The sequence below is a fragment of the Camelus ferus genome, chromosome 15, assembly GCF_009834535.1.
Source record: "Camelus ferus isolate YT-003-E chromosome 15, BCGSAC_Cfer_1.0, whole genome shotgun sequence".
Lineage (NCBI taxonomy): Eukaryota > Metazoa > Chordata > Mammalia > Artiodactyla > Camelidae > Camelus > Camelus ferus.
Genome location: NC_045710.1, coordinates 54819717 through 54842250, shown reverse-complemented (window position 1 = coordinate 54842250; position 22534 = coordinate 54819717). Strand labels below are relative to the sequence as shown.

The following is a 22534-nucleotide window of genomic DNA, read 5'->3' as shown; positions in this document are numbered from 1 at the left end:
GGCTAGTCCGTCCCCACCTTCTTTGTGGGCAAAGCTTCCACTGACAGGCCACCATTCTCTGCTATGTCACTGTGGTTTCTACTCAGCACCCCAGTCTGGGGTCCCGGCTCCGTCCTCCTCACGGTGGTCCTCCTGCTTAGACTAAGTGTGTGTATCTGGCATAAGTGTTATCTCTGGGACCTCCAGCACTGCTCCACAGACCTGACCGGGAAGACGGCAGTGGTGACTGGGGCCAACAGTGGTGAGTACTCATCCTGCCCTATCACCTCACATGGGCCACAGCCTCCAACAGCCCCAACAGGGAGGGCAGAGAGGAGGATGAGCACCCACTCTCAGACCCTTGTCTCTCCCCTTGCTCCGTTGCCCTCTCTGCACTCCTTGCACTACCCTTCTCTGAAGCTGCCCTCCCACAGGCATTGGGAAGAGCGTGTCCCAGGAGCTGGCCCGCCGCGGGGCGCGTGTGATCCTGGCCTGCCGCAGCCGTGAGCGTGGGCAGCAAGCCCTGGACGAGATACGAGCAGCCTCAAAGAGCAACCAGCTCCTGCTTGGTGAGGTGGACATTAGCTCGATGGCCTCCATCCGGAGCTTTGCTCAGTGGCTTCTGCGCGAGCATCCAGAGATACACCTACTGGTTAACAATGCTGCAGTCTGCGGTGTGTGTCTTGACTTACTTCCCCTAAACACATTTCAGGAGCCTCCTTTCTGGCTCAGGGACCCCAAAACAGGCAGCCCCAAGCCTAACCTGTATATCCTGTGGAAACACTCTTAATTCGGACACTGTCCTATTGGACACTGAAGCTACCTTAAGTTGTAGCTTCACACTTCACTGCCCCGATGTTGACACATACATGCTCCTGTGGCTTTTCTACTGAACCCTCATATATCCTCCCCAGACATCATCTCCCTCAGGACTATCATTTCATCACCCACCACCTATGTTTTCATCTCCTCCCAGGATTGCCCACAACACGTACCCCAGAGGGCCTTGATGTCACCTTTGCCACCAACTACACTGGACCCTTTCTGCTCACAAATCTGCTCCAAGGTAAGGAAGGATGGGTGCTTATTGTCTGTGCTGCCCCTGTGTCTTCATTCCTCTGGCATTTTCATGTCTTACTGCCTCCCATGGTCCCCAGATGCTTGCTGAACGATGCCCCAGTACACTTTTGCTGGATACAGCAGGGGAACCCACTTAGCACCAGCCAGGTTTAGGAGGTTGGTAATGGAATCAGTCAGCCCCAAATACAAGCAACAGGAAGGTGTAAGATCTATACAGGCCGCCTCCCCGTCCCCCAGGTCTGAGTACTAGCCTGACCAGGAGTCACTCATCTCAACAAAAGCTTTCTGAAGTCACTAGGCTGCTAGGATTAAGGACGTTCTTCCTGGGGAGGTGGGGCTGGGTGGCAGGCACATCCTCCCTAACAGTGTTTTCTAGATGGTCTAATGACCTCTTAAAAAGCAAATTAATTTTTGGCCAGGTAATACACTTCCAAAGTACAAAATCGAAAGTGTTGAAGTATACAGAAGGATATACAGAAAAAAAAGAAAAAAAGGAAGAAAAGGAAGTCTCCTCTCCTTGAAAAGCAGCTCCCCATCCCCCTCCTGGGGGGCAGCTGCCATTGCCAGGGTCTCATGTTCCCTTTAGCGGGCAATTAAAGTAACCCCAACGGGAAAGTGCAGAAAGGTCAAACTCAATGCATCTGCAAGTATAAAAGTTTTTTCCCCCTTTCCAAAAAGAGTAATATGCTACAACAACCTATGTGTACTTTGCTTAATAATAGTTCCTTAAACTGTCTTCTCTCCTGTCTTCCCTCCTGCCACTAAATCACCAGTTCATCATACCACTGTCTTGCTTCAGGTCCTTTGAAGGTAGTCTATGCTTTATAGATATAAAACCTAAGCTGCTTCTCTCCACTTACGAGTCCCTCTGCAGACTGAGAGCCTCACCGTTGCCTTTCCCAGACTTACACTCTTGTCACCAGCCAGCCAATCTGTATCTCTTGGACCACACTCTTTTTTAAATTCTGGCTGCGCTTTTGCACATCTGTTTCCCTTTATCTGGAATATCCCTTCCCATCCCTTTAAGGCAGAGTAGCTTTAGCTCAGCTGCCAGCACTCAGCACAGATCCCGCTTGTGCTGTGGACTCTGCCCTGACCCCTCTGCCTCCCCAGCTGCCCCCATTTCCAGGGCTCCCTTCGCCCCTGTGCCCGTCTCTGTTCCTGCACTGACGCTGCTGCGTGAAGATCAGCCTCCAACTCGGCCGTGAGCCCCTGTCACTGTGTCTGCAAGTTTGGGGTTCATTGTCCTCTTTAAGAATAATTTTCTCTCCAACAACTTTTGGCTAGATACCTCCTGCTCAACTTTTCATTTGTGATTCTTCCTTTAAATGTAGGCTCAAGACAGTTTTAGCATTTTGAAAGAATAAGTAAACTCATACGTGACAGCTAGTATTTTTCATACTTTATATAATCCAGAGTCTTTTTTTTATTAGAGTTACGATACTCTTTTTTCTTTTCCTTTTTTTAAGATTTAACTTGTTCTCTTGAGAGTAATTATACTTTCCTTTTTTTTTTGAAGGTAGTTTAAAAAAATTTTAAAGCCCCACTTTTCCAAGTATCTCTGCATACGGTTCTTGTCCCCTAAACTTAGCACCCATATGTCCTTAGCACGGAGTTTGTGTCTGCCATAGTCCAGGGGCCTAATGGATAGTCGTGCAATGAATAAGCAAGTGACTGAATCTATGAATGTGTGAAAGACAGCTTTCACAGCGTTTCCAGTCTCTCCTTCCCCCACTTAGCCCTCAGTGAGATAAAAATATGAACCAGGATCAATTACCTCCAGCTGGCAGGTGGAAGAAGAGCAAGGCAAAATCCCACTTTTATTTTAGGCAAAGAAACCAAAAAACTCCCACAAAGACCAAAAAACAAAACCCCCAAACAAAGCAAAAGACACACTGAACTACAACAAGAGGAAAAGCGTGAGGAAAGCAGCTGGAACGGAAACGCAGCCTCGGTCACACCCAGCTCCCCCGCGCCTCACCTGGGCGTCTGCGCGGGGGGCCGCGCTCCCCCGGGGGGTTAATGGAGAAGCAGGCCGGGGGGGGGGGGGCGGGCGTGGGCGCGAACTCCCGGCCTTGCCCTGAGAGTGTGTGGCCCTCTCTCCTCCCAGGGGCCCTACAACGGGCGGGGGCAGCCCGAGTGGTCAACGTGTCTTCCTTCAGGCAAGAGAAAGGGTACATTGACGAGGAGCACCTGACAGGGGCTGGTAGACCTTTGACCTTCAACCAGAACTATGACTGCAGCAAACTGCTTTTGGCCTCATTCACTGGGAAGCTTGCCCAGAGACTTCAAGGGACAGGTAATTGCCTCTGGCAGCCCCTGCTCCTCCACTCCCAGGGCTTCCTCCCAGTCCTTCACATCTCATCGCATGTTCTGACCATGAAATATTCCCAGTGTCCCCCGAGCCAGCTGTTAACCTCCACCCTTTGTCATCTGTGCGCCCTCTATTTCTCTCAACCCCTATCTTCACGTCTCCCCTTCAACCCTTTTTCCAACTCTCATCACCCACAACTCCCTCTCCTCCCAGTATTTTCCAGTACCAACACCATCCATCGTGTTCCCCCCTAAAGTTCACCCCGCACTTTCAAATACTTAAGTCCGCTTCCTGGCTTGGATATCGCCATTCATGTGAGTTACAGATCCCTGACTTCAGGCACCACCTCGAGTGTCTGGTCACCTCCACCGGGCAGGGCTGGTAGGGCCCTCCCCTCTTTGCACATCCTAGAGCCATGTTTAACCCTTTCCTCCTCTCACTGTGCTTTCCACTACGGTTGTCTCTCCCTCTCTCAGGTGTGACTGTGAACTCCGTGGACCCTGGCGTTGTGTACACGGAGATCATGAAGAATTTCTCTTGGTTATATCGTTTCATCTTCTGGCTCCTCAGCTTCTTCTTCAAGGTGGGTGGGGAGGAGCTGGCTCTGCCTGAAGGGGTTGGGGCAGGGGGTCTGCTGCTCAGTGTGTTCCTTCAGGCAACAACCTGCCTGGCTTTTATTCCTCCTCCTCCTCCCCCACCCCCGTGTCTCCGCAGAACAGCAAACAGGGTGCAGTCCCAGTGCTCTACCTGAGCTTGGCAAAGGAGCTAGATGGCATTTCTGGAAAACATTTTAGCAGTTCCGGTGTGATAACTCTTGCCCCTAAAGCTGCCCGAGATCCTCACGTGGCCCAAAGCCTCTGGGATACTTCAGCCCGACTAACAAATCTAGACAAGATGGACTGACCTCTGTGACCCCTGCCCTGACTCGCCGCCTTCCCCCTGACTCCCAGCCCTCACTCGGATTTTGCCTTCTGCTTGTCAGTTCCAAGGAACAATCAGTCACCTTGTTGGGTGTAATGACCACTTCCTCTTCCTGTTGGCTCCACGCATGAGAGCTCAGCTTAGCCTGGGGACAGCTCCAGCTTCTACTTTATAGCCATTTCTCAGATGGAAGTGTTCATCTCTTGGGCACTAGGATCTCCAAACCTACGGAGCCCCGTGTTGTGGTGACGGGGGAGTAAAGGTCCTTCCGGTGGTCTATTAGGGTTCCTGGCTTTGGGGGAGGCAGCACCACATAGTGTCCTCTGGCCCAAGGCATATACCACACAGCTGCAGGACAGCACCCCAGCTGCACAGGGTGTTGTCTCCCAGCTGGTACAGTAACTGCCCTGGGTAATGGTTCCATCTTTCTATCAGACCAGCTGCTCCTGGATGCTGAGTCATGTGATAAGGCAGGTGAATTCTCAGAGTGAGAGCCCACTGCTTCTTTTCTGGGGTCTTTGTTCACCAGTAGAAGTTTTTTTTTTTTTAATGGTGGTGCTGGGTATTGAACCTAGGACCTCGTGCATGCTGAGCATGCTGTCTGCCACTGAGCTGTACCCTCCCCTCATCAACATAAATTTTGGAATCAGCTTTTCAAATTTCACACAAACAAGTCCTTTGGGGATTTTGCTACATCTACTTGGCAGGATTGATATTTTTATGATAATGTGTTGCCCTAAACATGAACAAGGTGTACTTATATCTATTTAAATCTTATTAATACCTTCATAAAATTTTGAATAATTTTATCCATAAAGATCGTGCGTAAGTCTTACTATAATTCCTTGCTTTGTATGCTACTGCACATGGTATTTTAAAATTCATATATTAATCATATATCAAACAACTTTATTAAGGTTTCTAATTCTAATAAGTTATCTGTAGATTCTTTTGGTTTTTCCACATAGAACATCACACCATCTAGGGATAATAACAGATTTCTTTCTTCCCTTTCAACTATTATAAATCTTGTTTCTTTTCCCAGACCTTAATTGATTTTCTAGTATTAAACCAAACTTGCTTTTAAACCAACTTGGTCAGAGTATTACTTTCATATACATTGCTAAATTTAGTATGCTCGTGTTTTGGTTTGGAACTTTTTACTGTGTTCGTAAATGAGACCGGCCTATACTGCCCTTTCCCTTACTTGTATTGCCATTGTCTGGTTTTGCTGTCATGGATATGTTCATTTTATAAAATGAATTTGGGATTTGTGTTCATCCAGGGACATCATATGAGAAGCAAATGTCAATAAATTGATAGGGGACATAGCTATGAGGGAAAATGGGGAAGAAGCTGGGAGAAGCTGGGAAAAGCTGGGAGAAGCTGGGAGACCCACCAGACTGTGAGACAAGTCTGACCCTGAGTGAAGGAGAGGAGGCTGGGAAGGAGCTTCTTAGGGTGTGGTGTGGTAATTTTTCCATTTTAAACCTCCCTCTCTTGTTTTGAAAGTATACCATCTATTTCTGCTCTTTATTGGTTAGTCTAAAAATTTTAACCTGCATGTTTAGTTTAACAGTGTCTTTAATCAATATCTTTATTTTTCTTTTAAACAATACATAGATCTTAGAATTCTTCAACATTAATCATTCCCTTTGAAGCTGTATACTTTTGTAACCCGATAATTTAATTATATTATTTCATTAATTTCACAAATCAGGTATTTTGTTATTCTCAATAGCTGATATTTGCGTCGACTTACCCATGTGTTTCATATTTCCTCTGCTCGCTCTTCTTTTTTATGTCTCAGATCTTCTGTCTGGGATTATTTTCCTTCCATCTTGAAGTATATGCTTTAGAGGTTCCTTTGATGGGGATTCGTGGTAGACAGACTTCTAGGTGGCTCCCAAGGTCCCCGCCCCCTTGTGTGCACATTCTCCACAGTCTCCTCCTCCTGAGTGTGCGGAGACTCCTGAACACGATGGCAGTGCACTCCTGCGATTATGTTATGTATCTGGTAAAGGGGTTTGCTGATGTAGTGAGAGCCAGAACCATTTGGCTGTGTGTGTGTGTGTGTGTGTGTGTGTGTGTGTGTGTGAATGAACAATATTTTTTCATGTCTACCATAGTTATCTTCAACTCTTTCTGTTACATGTTTCTGTGTTTGAGTTCCTCAAAGCTTTCCAAGGTTTGTGTCATTCATTAATTTATTCATTAAATAAATAAGCCATTTGCAGCAACATGGATGGACCTGGAGATCATCATTCTAAGTGAAGTAAGCTAGAAAGAGAAAGAAAAATACTATATGATATCACTCGTATGTGGAATCTAAAAAAAAGAAAAAAGGGTACACTAATGAACTCATCTACATAACAGAAACAGACTCTAAGAGATAGTAAACAATCTTAGGGTTACGGAAGTGGATGGAAGGGGGTTAGAAGCGATAAATTTGGGAGTCTGAGATTTGCAAATGATAGCCACTATATATAAAAATGGGTAAGAAACAGATTTCTTCTATATAGCACAGGGAACTATATTCAATATCTTGTAATAACCTTTAGTGAAAAAGAATATGAAAACAAATATATGTATATATATGCATGACTGGGACATTATGCTGTACGCCAGAAATTGATACAGTATAATTGACTATACTATCAATAATTTAAAAAAAGTATCAGTTGTAACAAAATGAAGATGAATCTGTGCTCTTGACCCACAATAAAATGCCCATCAATTCTTTTAATAATAATAAATAAATAAATAAATAAATAAATAAATAAATGTATGTGTTTGTGGCGTGTCAGCTGATCAAGACATCGTTCTATATGTTAGTGTCCTACAGTGATGGATAAAATAGACAAGCATCCACTGAAGTCAAGTGGTCTGTATTCTAGCGGAGTGAGAGGCATAATAAACACAAATATGTTGTAAGAATTCCATAGGCGTGAGTGCTGTGGACACAAAAGAAGCAAGAAAGGAAAGAGGGAGTGCCGTGATGAGGGGCTGGGGTTGAAATTTTAAATAGGTTGGCCAGGTAAAGACTCAAGAAATCAATTGACTTTGAGTTAATGAAAGGGAAGGCGATTTTGGGTGGACCAGACCTAATCAGGTGAGCCCTTTAAAAGGGTTCAGGCTTCCTCAGAAGTCAGAGAGTCTCCTGTTCACCTTGAAGAAGCACACTGCCCCGTTGTGGAGCAGCCACGGGGCCTCTGGTAGTCGAGGCTTCAGTTCTGCGGTTGCAAGGAGCAGAATTTTGTCAATAACCGGTGAGCTTGGAAGAGGACTAGGAGCCCAGGTGAGACTGCAGCCCTGAACGACGCCTGGATTTCAGCCTGGTGAGATCCTGAGCAGAGGACCCAGCTAACCTACCCAGACTGCCAACCCATAGAAACCGTGAGACAGTGCATGTTTTCTTTTAAGCCACTGAGGTTGTAATCATTTCTTATCCAGAGACAGGTCACAAATACAGCATCTAGTAACAGTAAACTGCTTCAGTTTTATTTGTGTGAAAATGTCTTTATTTCACCCTCATTTTTTAAGAATCATTTTGCTAGGAAAAGGTTGACAGTTATTGTCTCTTATTCTGTTGAAGATAGTATTTTTCACCTCTGGCTTTCATCATTGCTGTTGAGAAATCGGATACTAATCTAACAGTTACTTTGTGGGGAATCTGCTCTCTTGTTCCTTCTCTATACTTTAAATTCCCTTTTCTGTTGTTAAAAATAAATGAAACATATTCATTTTATATACTGTAACATTCCAATATCAGTCATCTTCGCAGGTTTGGATAGTTTATGGCGGCTTGTTTCTTTGTGTGTTTAGTGACTTTGTGCCCTCATGGTGCTTGGAGGTTTAGCTCTAGGAATGATTAGATTCCTAGGATTAAGCTACTTTCCCCAGAGAGAGTTTGCATTTACTTTGGCCAGGTTTCCAGGAGTGCTGTACTGACTTGGACCACTTTAACTGACATTTTTGTCTTGGAATTTTTTGGCCACTCACATGGTATACATTCTGCCCCCAAATTTATGTGAGTACAAACTTATTATTTGGAATTATAAGTGAGGACTTCCCCCACCCTGCTACACCCAGAATTACGGATGAGGTGAGCTTCTACCCTCACCGTTTCCCTCTGCAGGGCCCTTTTTCTGTCTGAAGTTCACTCTCTGGGGGGAGTTACTCTTTGAGAAGCCAGGCTTTACTTTATGTGTATGGGGAATAGTTTTTCATGTCAACCTTCTCTGCTCAACCCCAGATTTTGTCTCCTGCCCCTGTTTATGGCCTTGTAAGCCCTGGTTTCAGGCCCCCAGGGGCTGGCTTCACAAATGCTGGCTCTAGCTGTCACCTGTGCCTTGGGAATCATAATTTCATATCTTCTCTCGCTTCTGAGGATTTCCCTTCCTTTCCCACCAGTTCATTCAGACAACACAAATAAACAGGTGTGTGTGTGTGTGTGTGTGTGTGTGTGTGTGTGTGTGTGTGAGAAGCGTTGCATCCAGCGTTTATGGCTGCGCTGCATCAGGGGCGGTCTCTGTGATACTTAGTCCTCTGCGGTGCCAGGAATGGGAGCGTCCAATGTTTGCCTTCCTTTCTCCTTCCTTCTCTCTTTCTTTCTTTTGCATTTGGATAATCAATTGTCCTGGCACTATTTGTTGAATAGTGTGTCCTTTCCACACTGATTAATAATGTAAATTTTGTCACATCAAAATTTCACGTGTATTCAACTGGAAACATAAAGAGGGAACCACAGCAGGACGGCAGGAGGGGCGTGCTCGTGGTATAATTGGGCCCCATACCCCTGGGTGGGCGACCCACAAGCTGAAGATTTGTTGAGTCGCAGAGGCCCTCCCACAGGAGTGAGAGCTCTAAGCCCCATGTCAGGCTCCCCAGCCTGGGGGTCTGGCACTGGGAGGAGTAGGAGACCCCGGGACATCTGGCTTTGAAGGCCAGTGGGGCTTAACCCCAGGAGCCCACAGGACTCAGGGAAACAGAGACTTCGTTCTCTTGGGAAGCATACACAGAATCTTGCATCCACTAGGTCCAAGGGCAGAGTCAGTGATTTTGAAGTGGGAGGAAAGGGGACAGGGCACAACCACTGGAGGAATTACATAGCAAGTGAGGACAGGACAAACTGGTTAGAACAAAGATGGCAGAAGTTTCAACTTCCACTAGACCTTAAGCCACATGGTGCACCCACACGTGCTGTGACAGTTCCCAGGCTGACCATCAAAGGTCAAAAAGTGGGCAGAGGGGGCATTTCCTGGAAATCCTTGACCGTCCCCCAGAATAGTTGGAATAATCCTCCTGCTCATTAGTATACGAAATAACCAAGCCCACAAAACCTAACAACTCCGCACCTCGTGGATGCTCACTCTCTCTCTCTCTTTCTCTCTTGCCTTCTGATGTGGCCCACACTCTGCCTATGGAGTGTGTATCTCCTAAGCTGTTTTCCCTTCTGAGTGAGATAGTCCACACCCAGCCTATGGAGTGTGTGTGTCTCTAAATAAACCTGCCTTCACTTTGCCATGCTTTGCTCTTGAATTCTGTCCTGCACGAGGCAAGAACCTATTCTCGCCCAACAATTTCATAGGAACCTGGGTCAGAACTGTTTGCTTGTTTTAGAAGTTCTGCTGAGGAGGTAGGGGGTGGCTGTGGCTTATGCTGAGGACATAAAAGCTGGTGATGGACATTCTGGGAGTATGCATCCACATGAGCTCTCCTGGAGGCTGACATCTTGATTGGATCACTGGTACCAAGACCTACCCCCACCCAACAGCCTGTAGGCTTAAGGGCTGAGAGGCCTCAGGCTAAACAACTTACTGGGTGGGAACATAGCCCCACCCATCAGCAGACCTCCCGTTCCACAAACACCTCTAGACAGCGCCCTACCCACCGGAGGTCCAGGACCAAGCTTCACCCAGCAGTGGGCAGGCCCCAGCTCCTCCCGCCAGGAACCCTGCATAAGCCTCTAGTCCAGCCTCATCCACCAGGGAGCAGATATCAAAAGTAAAAAAATAGCAATCCCAAAGCCTGTGGAAGGAATCCACAAACACAGGCCAGACTCTACACTGGGACGGGCTGGACCCTGGCCCTTGGGTGACAAGAGAGGAGTGTGCTGCTGGGACACATAGGACGTCTCCCAGAGGGCCACTTCTCCAAGGTCAAGAAATGTAACTAACCTACCTAAAAATACAAATAGAAAGACAGACAATATGAGGCGGCAGAGGAATATCTCCCAGGCAAAGGCACAAGATAAAATCCCAGAAGAAGTAACTGATGAGGAGACAGGCAATTTATGCGAGAAAGAGTTTAAAGTAATGATGGCCAAGATGCTCAGAGAACTCAAGAGTACAGATGCACAGAGGGAAGTTCTTAGCAGAGTTGGAAAATATAAAGAACACCCAAACAGAGTTGAAGAATAAAATCACTGAAATGAATAACACTCTAGAAGGAACCAAGAATAGATTAAATGAGGCAAAAGAATGGATGAGTGGGCTAGAAGACAGATGAGTAGAAATCACTACTGCAGAACAGAAAAAAGAATGAAAAGAAATGAGGCTAGTTTAAGAGAACTCTGGGACAGCATGAAGCACTCCAATATTTTCATTATAGTGTTCCCAGAAAAAGAAGAGAGAGAGAAAGGACCAGACAAAATTTTTGAAGAGATACAAACTAAAAACTTCCCCAACTTGGGAAAGGAAACAGTCACCCAAGTCCAGAATATGCAGAGAGTTCACATAGGATCAACCCAAAGAAGAACACACCAAGTCACACTGTAATCAAATTGACAAAAATTAAGGATAAGGAGAAAATATTAAAATTATCAAGAGAAAATCAACAAATAACATCCAAGGGAACTGTCGTAAGGTTATCAGCTGATTTTTGAGCAGACACTATACTGGCCAGAAGGGAGTGGCACGATATATTTAAAGTGATCAAAGGGAAAAACTTACAACGAAGAATATTCTATCCAGCAAGGCTCTCATTCGAGTTTGATGGAGAAATCACAGCATCACAGACAAACAAAAGCTAAAAGAATTCAGCACCACCAAAGCAGCCAGACAACAAATGTTAAAGGAACTTCTCTAGTCATCAAACCCTAAGAAAAGAGAACAAAAAGAAGAAAGAGAAAAAAAAGACCTACAAAAAATTGCTTTGGGAATTCATGCTTTTTTATGGTTCCGTATAAATTTTGGACTTTTTTGCTCCAGTTCTGTGGAACATGTTGTGAGTATTTTGACAAGGGTTACATTGGGTCTGTAGATTGCTTTGGGTAGTATGGCCATTTTGATGTTGATTCTTCCAATCCAAGAGCACAAGATACCCTTCCATTTCTTTGTACCTTCAATTTTCTTCAGCAATGTTTTACAGTTTTCAGAGTATAGGTTAGGTTTATTTCTAGGTATTTTGTTATTTTTGATGCAATGGAAATGTTTATGCCAGTTATAAAATTCTGGGTTTAAAATTTTTTTTAGTTGTTTATTTTTGGGGTGAGTAATTAGGTTTATTTACTTATTTTTGGAGGAGGTACTGGGGATTTAACCCAGGACCTCATGCATGCTAAGCATGCACTCGTCCACTTGAGCTAGATCCTCCCCCTAAAATTCTGGGTTTTGAAGTGGGGGGAAGAAAAGAAAAAAGGAATGGAGGGCTGCAAATGGCAAAATATCCTCCTTTTTAATGGGTGAGCTGTATTCCATTACATATATATGCTACATCTTATTTATCCACTCATCTATTGATGTGAACTTAGGATGCTTCCATATCTTGGCGATTATAAATAATGTTGCTGTTAATAGTAGGGAGTACGTATCTTTTTGAATTAATGTTTTTGTTTTTCTCAGACATTTGCCCAGGAGTGGAATTGCTGGGCCATATGGTGGTTCTATTTTTAGGTTTTTGAGAAACCTCCATATTGTTCTCCATGGTGGCTGCACCAATTTACATTCCCCCCAACAGTGTACAAAGGTTCCCTTTTCTCCACGTCCTTGCCAGCATTTGTTATTGGTGTTCTTTTTGGTGATGGCCATTCTGACAAGTGTGAGATGATGTCTTATTGTGATTTTGATTTGCATTCCCCTGGTATTAGTGATGTTAGACAATTTTTCATGTTCCTGAGGGCCATCTGCATGTCCTCTTTTGTAAAAATGTCTGTTCAGTTCTTCTGCCCATATTTTAAATGATTCGGTTGGTTCATTATTTACTTTTTAATTGAAGTGCAGTTGATTAAATATTTTGTATTAGTGTCTGGTGTGCAGCACGGATGGACTTGGAGGGCATTATGCTAAGTGAAATAAGTCAGACAGAGAAAGACAAATACTGTAAAATATCACTTATATGTGGAATCTAAAAAATATACAACAAACTAGGGAATGTAACAGAAAAGAAAACAGACTCACAGATGTAGAGAAGGAACTAGTTCGTGGTTACCAGCGGGGAGAGGGGAGGGGGAGGGGCAGGATGGAGGTGGAGGATTAGGAGGTACAAAGTATCACGTACACAATGAGCCGCAAGGCCCTGTTGTACAGTGTAGGGAAAAGAGCCCATATTTTATAATCACTGTAAGTGGACTATAACCTTTAAAACATTGTGAATCTCTATATTGCATACCTGTAACATATCATACTGTACATCAACTATACTTCAATTAAGAAATATGATATTGTAAAATAAATACATAAACAAATTTTAAAAATGGTTAAAAAATTTCATGTGTATGCGTGTTTGTTTTAGGTTTAGATCTGTTCCTGTTCTAATGGTCTGTTTCTCTGTCCCAACATCAACACCACATTGCCTTAATTACTGCAACTTTAGAATAAGCACAGCCACCCCTTCAACTATGTTTTTTTTCTTCAGGAGTTCTTGAAACGTGGCTCATGTGAGTGAGGAAATCAATTTTAAATTTTAATTTAAATTAAATTCAATATAAGTAAAAAATATATACAATCCAGGTATTAGAAAACTTTTAAGTATGTTTGAAATAAGTTCCACACATGAATCTAGTTTTTCAATTGTGAATTTAATGAAATCTAAATGAGATACAATATTACCAATGAAAATACACCATATGAATAGAAATAATGTGCCAAATGCACACACGATTTCAAATGACTTAGTACAAAAATGTAAATTAGTTCAGTGATATATTTGTATTTATTACATTTTGAAATAGCAATATTTTGAATATCTTGTTAAAATTAATTTTACTTGTTTCTTTTTACTTTTTAAAATTATGGCTGCCAGAAGATTTATGACATGTGTGCCTGGCTTATATGAAATTTAATGTTAACAAATTTCTTCAAAAAATTTCAGAACAATTTAGTAGCATATTTCTCAAAGACAATTTAAAAATTTACATTTCATTTCTTGGTCAGTCCTGGTATAGCTAATATAGATGCTTCCCTCCCTGAATCTGTCCTCCCCCACTCCTGGCTTTGTCACCTTTGATTTGCTTTCTGCCTTTATCCAATCCCCTCTGCAAGCCTCTCAGCCTGTAAACCATCTCCTTTCTCTGAGAAACAGTTTTCCTTTCTTTAAGGGGAGGTTTGCACCTCTTGGTTCCTGCCCATGTTCTAGAATGCCTAGCAGGTCCACTCAGATGAGCACAGACGTTCTCTTCTGTTTAGTATCACAGGTTGGGAGGATGGGCTCTAGTCATGCAAACTGGAGTTTTGGGTCCTTGGGGTCTTGTTGCAGTTCCCCATCATAAAGGGCGTCAGGCTGGCACCTAAGAAAAAACACATAAGACAAAGGCAATATTAGTTTTCTCTGAAGACCATTCAGCCTAAACCATTTGTCTTCTATTTGCATGTCTAGTCCTTTAGACTCAGTGGGTCCCCTTTTCATGGTGCTGAAGAGGATTTGATCTTTCCTGCATCACTACCAAATTCTACTTGAGGCCTGGCATCTTCATATGAAAACTCAGCACATCTGTTAAAGGTTGTTAAAGCACTCAAGGATGCCGATTCTCAACATTTCTATTCAACATAGTACTGGAAGCCCCAGCCACAGCAATCGGAAAAGAAAAAGAAATAGAAGGGATCCAAACTGGAAGGGCAGAGGTAACACTGTCACTGTATGCACATAACAGGATACCCTGTGAAGAAAACCCTAAAGACTCCACACAAAAACTGTTGGAACTAATAAACGAATTCAGCAAGGTAGCAGCATACAGGAGCAATACACAGAAGTCTGTTGCCTTTCTTTACACTAACAATGACATATCAGAAAAGAAAAGTAAAACTAAAATTCCATTTATAATTGCACCCCCCCCAAAAAAAACCCATAGGAATAAACCTAACCAAGGATGTGAAAGACCTAGATGCTGAGAATAAAACATTGATAAAGGAAATTGAAGACGATACAAAGAAAGGGAAAGATATCCCCTGCTCTTGGATCAGAAGAATTAATATTATGGTCATACTACCCAAAGTATCTACAGATTTAATGTAATCTTTATCAAGTTACCCACGGCATTTTTCACAGAGCTAGAACAAATAATCCTAAAATTTATATGGAACCACAAAAGACCCAGAATTGCTAAAGCTGTACAAAGACTGCTAAAAAACAAAGATGGAGGCACAACCCTCCCAGATTTTAGACAATACTACAAAGCTACAGTAATCAAAACAGCATGTTTTGGCACACACACACACACACACACACACACACACACACACACACACACACAAAGACATATAGATGAATGGAACAGAATAGAGAGCCCAGAAGTAAACCCACACACCTATGGTCACTTAATCTTCAACAAAGGGCGTGAGAATACACAATGGAGAAAAGACAGTCTCTTCAGCAAGTGGTGCTGGGACAGCTGGACAGCCCCATGTAAACCAATGAAGTTAGAACACTCCCTCACACTATACAGAAAAATAAACTCAAAATGGCTTATAGACTTAAATATAAGACATGGCACTAAAAAAGCTCCTAGAAGAGAACATAGGCAAAACATTCTCAGACACAAATTGTAGTGATACTTTCACAGATCAGCCTCCCAAGGCAAAAGAAATCAAAGCCAAAATAAACAAATGGCACCTAATCAAACTTAAAAGCTTTTGGACTCAGAAGACAGCTCCAGCTCAAATTAAAAATATACACTGGAAAAAATTTCAAGGCAGATCAATAGGTACTAATATGGACAACCTCCAAGATGTATTGTCCACTGAAGATAAAAAACAAGGTTCAGGACAATGTGTACAGGAAGCTGTTTTTTGTATCTGGAATGCTTACATTTTCAGAGACTGACTCTGGAACCACAAACAAAAATACTGGCATCAGATTTCTTTGGGTAAGGGCCTTGGGGACGGGATGAATGAGAAACGTACCTCTGTTTTTAAAAATGTGCTTATTCACAGTAATCAAAAGCTAGAAACCACCCAAAAGTCCATGAATGGTTGAATGGATAAACGAAATGTGGTCTATCCATACAATGGAATGTTGTTCAGCTTTGAACAGGAAATGATGACACTTGCTACAAGGTGAGTGAATTTTGAAGAGATAAGTCAGACACAAAAGGACAAATATTGTATGATTCTATTCATACGAGGTACTTAGAATAAATACTCAAATTCATAGAGGAAGAAAGTAGAATGCTCGTTACCAGGGACTAGCGTGGGGGAAGAAAAGGGAGTTAGTGTTTAACAGACAGAGTTTCAGGATGGAAAGATGAGAAAGTTCTGGAGATGGACAGTGATGATGGTTGTGCAATAATGTAAATGTACTAGGTGCCAACAAACTGTACACTTAAAAATGGTTCAAATGGTAAGTTTTATGTTCTGTATGTTTAATCACAATAAAAATATGTGTACACAGTGCCTTTAAATTTATTTTTAACAACTTTTCTTTTTAATTGAAAGGGACAGAGGCCATTTCTACTAAAATTATAGATGTCTTTTAATATATGGCACAGGTGAATCCTACAGATACACCTGCTTATACATGGAATGTCACATGTACATTGCAGCATTGTTTGCAATAGCAAAAGACTAGGAATAAAGTATCCCACTGGAAAAGGCTGGTTAATTGTGTGTATCCATGCAGCAGAGTACCCCGCAGCTGAAAAAAAAAGAATGAGGAAGATCTCTATTTACTGATTTAGAAAGAGCTCCAGGATATATTGTTAAGTGAACGAATGTAAGATACAGCTGTACACAGTATGCTGCCTTTGGCATAAAAAATGGGAGGAGTCATAGGAAGAACACTCTTGGACATAAATCACAGCAATGTATTTTCTGAACTAGCTCCTAGAGTAATGGAAATAAAAGCCAAAATAAATAAATGGGATCTAAATAAAATTAAAAGCTTTTGCACAGCTAAGGATACCATCAGCAAAACGAAAAGACAACCTACAGTATGGGAGAACATATTTGCAAATATTGTGCAAATGATGTGACCGACAAGGGACTAACTTCCAAAATACACAAACAGCTCATACACCTTAATATATTAAAAAAAAAAAACAAACAAGCAACCTAATCAAAAAATGGACAGATGACCTAAATAGACATTTCTCCAAAGAAAACATAGAGATGGCCAACAAGCACAAGAAAAGTTGCTCAACATCACTAATTGTTAGAGAAATGCAAATCAAAACTACAATATTGCCTCACACAGGTCAGAATGGCCATAATTAAAAAGTCCACGAACAATAAATGCTGGTGAGGGTGTGGAAGAAAAAGGAACCCTCCTACACTGTTGGTGGGAGTATAAATTGGTGCAGCCACTATGGAGAACCGTATGCAGGTTCCTTAAAAAACTAAAAATAGACTTACCATATGACCCAGCAACCCCACTTCTGGGCATACATCCAGAGAAAAATATAATTCAGAAAGACACATGCACCCCAATGTCCACAGCAGCACTATTTACAATAACCAAGACATGGAAACAACCCAAATGTCCATCAACAGATGATTGGATAAAGAAGATGTGATATACATATACAATGGAATACTACTCAGCCATAAAAAAGAATAAAATAATGCCATTTGCAGCAACATGGATGGGCCTGGAGGTTGTCATTCCAAGTGAAGTCAGTCAGAAAGAGAAAGAAAAACGCCATATGACATCGCTTATATGTGGAATCTAAATATATATATATGTTTAAAGTACTGAAAGAAAAAAAACACCATACAAGAATACTCTATCCAGCAAAGTTATACTTCAGTAATGAAGGAGAGATAAAACTTTCCCAGACAAACAATAGCTCAGGAAAATCATCACCAAAACATAGAGAATTTTCTTGGTTTTGTATAAATATTCAAATCCAAGCAGGAATGTTTAAGAACTTCTGGGGTACAGACAGCGATGCCCTGAAGTCAGCATGCACCAGCTCATGAGAACCTACTGTTAAATTTTCAGAAATTTTGCAAGCCAGTTTTTTAAAATTCACATTCCAAAAAAATAAATTACGTAACCTTAAAAATAAATTTCTTCTTTAGCTAAAGTTTTTCTACAGACAAAAGGCAGGTCAAGGACATGGGGATGGAGGGGGAGTTCTGTCCTGGGAAGGTCCCATAGGGTCTTGCTCCATTTCAGAAGGACTTATCCAAAATACATAAAGAACTTGTACAAGTCACAAAGAAAATGACAGAAAATGAGGTTTTTTAAATGAGCAGAAGATCTGAAGAGGCACCTCATAGTAGAAAATACTCAAATGAGCAATTAACTTCTGGAAGCCAAAATAGGAAACAACTGCAGACATAAGAATGACTAAAATTTAAAAAGATCTGAAAATTTAAAACAAGAAGAAATGGGAGGAGTAAGATTATATATTCATATTTGCCAAGCGAGAACCAGTAACAAGGGTTACGTGCGGTGTGCAAGGAAGAAGGAATGGATGGGAAGAGGGGTGAGGAGAGGTTTCTCAGTGCACAGTCTTCACGTTGTTTTGATTTCTGAATCACGCCAATGCATTTCTATCAAGAATAAGAACAAGAAATAGAAGATGAAATGAGGGAAAAGGGGGCAGTGGTGGAGAGGTTGCCCAGTTCCTCCTTTCTACCATTAACTCCCCACCTCCATCCCACCAACAACTTCATGGATCTCTCAGGTTGTGTTTCATTTTGAGGTTAACTGGGATAAACATAACCCTCCAATAGCTCTCTCTCTTTACATGGATTCACTTAATATTCCTAACAACCTAATCAGGTAGACTCTATCACTAACATCCTCATTTTACAAAAGAGCAAACAGAGGCTGTGAGAGGTTAAGTCACCGGCCTAAGATCTCACGCAGCCAGTAAATCGAATTTGAACCCATTGTCTATCAAATCCTGGCTCTCCTAACATCCTTGTACAAATATCTCTGAACATTTGCTCTGTTAATTTTTTCATCACTTTTGGCTACATTATTAGAAGCGGGTGAACTGGGTCAAAGAACTTGCACTTTTAATGTTTTCTTTGCTTTTTTTTAAATTAAAGAATCCAAAATGTCATTATGTAAATTTGCATTATTTTACATTTCCACCATAAGGGCGTGAGAATGCCTGTATCTTCATACGATAGGCAATATAGAGCAGCAGCAAAATTTAATCTTCTCCTTAAGCTACCTGACGAAATATGGTTTATCACTATTGTTTTCATTAGCTGCTTAGGCACTGAAAAGCTCAGCGATCCTCTGGGGGACCCACCGGCCCAACGCAAGGGCGCTCCCCGGCGCTTGTGCGCCGTCCGCGCCCGCCTGGGGAGTGCGCCGGCCGCCGCGCGCCGCCCTCCTCTGGGCCCTAATCGGGTTCCCAGGCGCAGTGCGCACGCGCGCGCTTCGCCCCAGGCGTCCAGCTTTGTGCCTGATCGCTGTCTCCACGGCCGCGTCCGGGGGGCAGCTTTTAACCCGGGCTGGTCTTCGGGGAAGAGCAGCGTGTCCCCCGGACCCAGCGCGCCTCTGGGCCTCAGCGGCGAGAGGGCCCGGGGCGGGGGGCCTGCGGGTGTCGGGCGGCGCGTCGGGCAGCCCACGCGGGCGGGGCGGGCCCCCCGCTCGGGCCTGGGCGTCGGTCGCCGGTGGGGCCGGAGCCCGGCGCGGAGCCCCTGGCAGGACAGGTACGGAGGCGGCGACGCTGGCAACCGTCTCCTCCCCACCCCGTGTCGGCGAGGCTCCCGGCGGTGCACTGGGGGCTCGGCGCGCGGCGGGGCGCGGCCGGGAGCCGGGGGCGCGGGGCGGGGGCGGCGGGTATGGGGGCCCGCGGCGGGGGTGGGCGCCCGCCTGCGTCTGGGCCGGTCCCACCCGCCCGAGCGCCCTAGCCTGGCGGTGTTCTCCCGGGGTCAGAGTGCTTGTGCCTCCCAGTTCTTCCGAAACTGCCAGGGTTCCTCTCCATTCCTGGGAGCGTCCGAGGCACCCCTGAGCCCACTTCGAGCTACAGGTTTCCTGTGGGGCACATGGTTGAGAAGTTGTGTCAAACGGGGGAAAAAAAAAAACCCAAAACAACATAACAAAAACACAGCCCAGATAGAGGATTCAAGCTTCGGGGTCCTGGATGTGCGTTTAGTGTGTCTGTTTCCCATTCACTCCTGGGACCCGCCTTACCTGGAAGGATCATCTTGCGAGTCCCCCCAATGAAATCACTCAGACGAGGAACTCCGCTGTTGTTAAAGAGGCGGTGATGTGGAAACTTGCCTTCATTTTTACAGTGAGCAGAGCAGCACGCCCATACTGACGACTTACGAATACAGTGTGCTTAAGGTCCTGAGAGTCGAGGAGCTCTGAGGTGGAGACTGACACTCTTAACCTGACGCAGTGCCAAAGCCCAAGCCACGGGACGTTAAGGATAGTAGTTAACGGTAACTGTTTTCAAAAGGCGTTTTGTGCTCAAATATGTTTAGAAACTTCATGGTTAAAGTTTTCTCTACTGTAGAATGTTTCAGTCTTCAGTATGCTAATGATATTTACCTTGAACTTCCCACTGGAAGTAAACAGTATGGAGAGTTTCCCAGGTTTGAATGGAAAATACTGTTTTTCTTGGGCACTGCTTCTGTTTAACATATGAAACGGTTTGGGAAATGGAGTTCCAGCATCGGCAACTCAAGGTTTGGAAGGGTGTAGTGTAGGTCAGTGCTTTTTGAACTTTAGTGGCGCATGCATATGCCTGAGCTAGCCTGCTGGAAAATGAGAAAGCCTGGACACCCTGTCACTTAGCCAACTGGACAACATGTGGAAAGGCTGAGACCAAAGGGGCTGCCTAGCCCAGCTCAGGCTAAGCTGCTGACCCACAGACTCATTAGCTAAAAAGAGTTTATTATTAATTTTTGGTTGTTTTTTATGCAACATTCTCGTGGCACTAGATAAATGAAACAGTAGCAACCCCGAAAAAGACTGAATAGAGCAGAGCCATTACATCCACCAACGCCGTCGGGTTCCCAAAGCGATTAGGTTTTTCTGTGCTGTCACCGTGAGACTTCCGGGTTTGCACGTTACTGCAGCTGGAGCCAGTCCTTCCTGACTGATCCACAGGAAGCAGATCACAGGCCCCCTGCCCGCCCCAGTGCCTCAGAGACCTGAGCAGAGGGGAGGCGGTAGGTAAACTGGAAGCAAGGGAGAGCGACTAGCCTGTAGATCATGGAGAAGAAGAACTGGCCCGTCTTCTGGAAGCCCACGCGCTGGTAGAGGGCCAGGGCGGAGTACTGCAGCGCACTGGTGCTGAGGACCACTTCACGGTAGCCCTGGTCCCGTGCGAACTGCAGGACCGCCCTGACCAGTGCTTTCACGATCCCCTGACCGCGGTGCTCCGAGGCCCCACAGGTGAAACAGCTCCAACTGCTCCTTTCGCACGGCGTGCTTCTTGACAGGCAGTGCTCCCACCATGCCCACCACCTGCCCCTCGGACTCCGCCACCCAGAAGCAGGAGCCACTCTCACTGAAGTAGGATTTGCTGATGTCAGACATGTCTGTGTGCAAAGACATGACTTTACACTGGATCCAAGGGTATTTGGCAAGGAACGTCAGGGCAGCTAGGAGGCCGAGGCTGGCCACGAGGGCCAGGACCCAGGCGCCAGAGACCAGGAATAGGGCGAAGGGCCCTCCAAGCAAGAGCACAAGGGTTCGGGGCAGCTTCAGGATGTGGCGGAAGGCAGTGGGGGTGTGCTCAGTCATCCCTTCGGAGAACAAGGCCACGACCCGTTTGCGGTCACTTTCCCTGTATTTGCGGATGTGGTAAGGAGCCATGGGAGGCTTCTGTGTCTGAATCTCGAAGTTCAGGAGGAGAGCCAGGCTTCCCTGTACACCTTCCCAGCAGCCTTGGGGGAGAGAGAGGAAGCCAGGTGAGTGGCCCCATCCTCCCACCTCCCAGGAGCGGGCAGCTCTGCTCAAGGATGTGTCTTTCTGCTTCTACCCAAGAGAATGTGGCCACAGCCACTGGCAGAAGGCGTCGGGTTAGAGAGACCTGCGTTTGATGCCGGCTCCGCGCGCAACCTTGGGTGTGTTACATAATCCCTCTGAGACCCACCTTCTGAAGTTGTGAGGATTTAATAAAATAACATGTATAAGCTCAAGGCCTCCTCCCCTCCCCTCTCTCCCTTTTTGCTCACTCTCCTCTCAGCTTCTCCACACATGGGGGTGCAGCATGCTGCAGCCAAGCCTGTCCCCCACCCTTTGGTCCCTCTCCCAGGGACTGCACACTGCAAGACTCCTGTGTTTCCAAACACAAGTTTCAGCAAAGGCTCCTTCCCCCTCGATGGCAAATTTTTAGGCTGTTGAGGTGGCATAAGAGCCAAACACCAAACATGGCCAAGCCTTGAGAGCCAGAGGAGGGTCTGGAGCTCCAGGCCGCACTCAGAGCACTGTCCTTCCACCCGCGTCCTCTCACCTGCACAAGAGCCTTGAGTGTCCAGGGCAGCCTCAGCCTCGCCTCTGTCCTCAGCCTCTGACTGGCATCCAAGAGAGAGTGTGCAGAGCCCGCTCCACTTCTGGGGATCAGGGCCTGGAGGGCCACCCCACTGGCTGACTCTGCACGTTCGTTAATCATAAACCCCAGGATGAAGGAGCCAGGCTGTGATAGCCCAGGCAGCCAGTTCTCCATTCTCTGATCACTGGGGGATTAGCCTGGAGTGAGCGCCACAGGGTCTGGGACCGCTCATGGGTCCTCACGCTTGTGGACTGGCCGACACTCCCCCGCCATGGCAGCTCACCTGGCACCTTGGTGCGCTCTGCTGTCCACCTCGGCCCCTCCACACCGCTGCTGTGGACCTAGGGAATGCTCCTCTCCTCCTGTGCTCTATCATCACAGGCCGGAGTCCA

At 45.0% G+C, this 22534-nt stretch overlaps 2 protein-coding genes across 2 annotated transcripts; one reads left to right on the top strand and one right to left on the bottom strand.

Annotated features, from left to right (window-relative positions):
• The first annotated feature begins 2 nt into the window (after positions 1-2).
• LOC102505511 (retinol dehydrogenase 12) lies at positions 3-5382 on the top strand. The gene is made up of 6 exons (XM_032497899.1): positions 3-241; positions 414-653; positions 956-1045; positions 3170-3358; positions 3850-3956; positions 4088-5382. The coding sequence occupies exons 1-6, from the start codon at positions 64-66 to the stop codon at positions 4274-4276; spliced, it is 993 nt and encodes a 330-aa protein (XP_032353790.1). The 5' UTR covers positions 3-63; the 3' UTR covers positions 4277-5382.
• A 15294-nt stretch (positions 5383-20676) lies between these two features.
• On the bottom strand, positions 20677-22188 carry NAT8 (N-acetyltransferase 8 (putative)). Its single transcript, XM_006195988.3, is given in 3 exon segments — positions 20677-21037; positions 21039-21534; positions 22104-22188. Coding segments are annotated over 2 exon segments (702 nt in total). The 5' UTR covers positions 21464-21534; positions 22104-22188; the 3' UTR covers positions 20677-20760.
• Between the last annotated feature and the right edge of the window lie 346 nt (positions 22189-22534).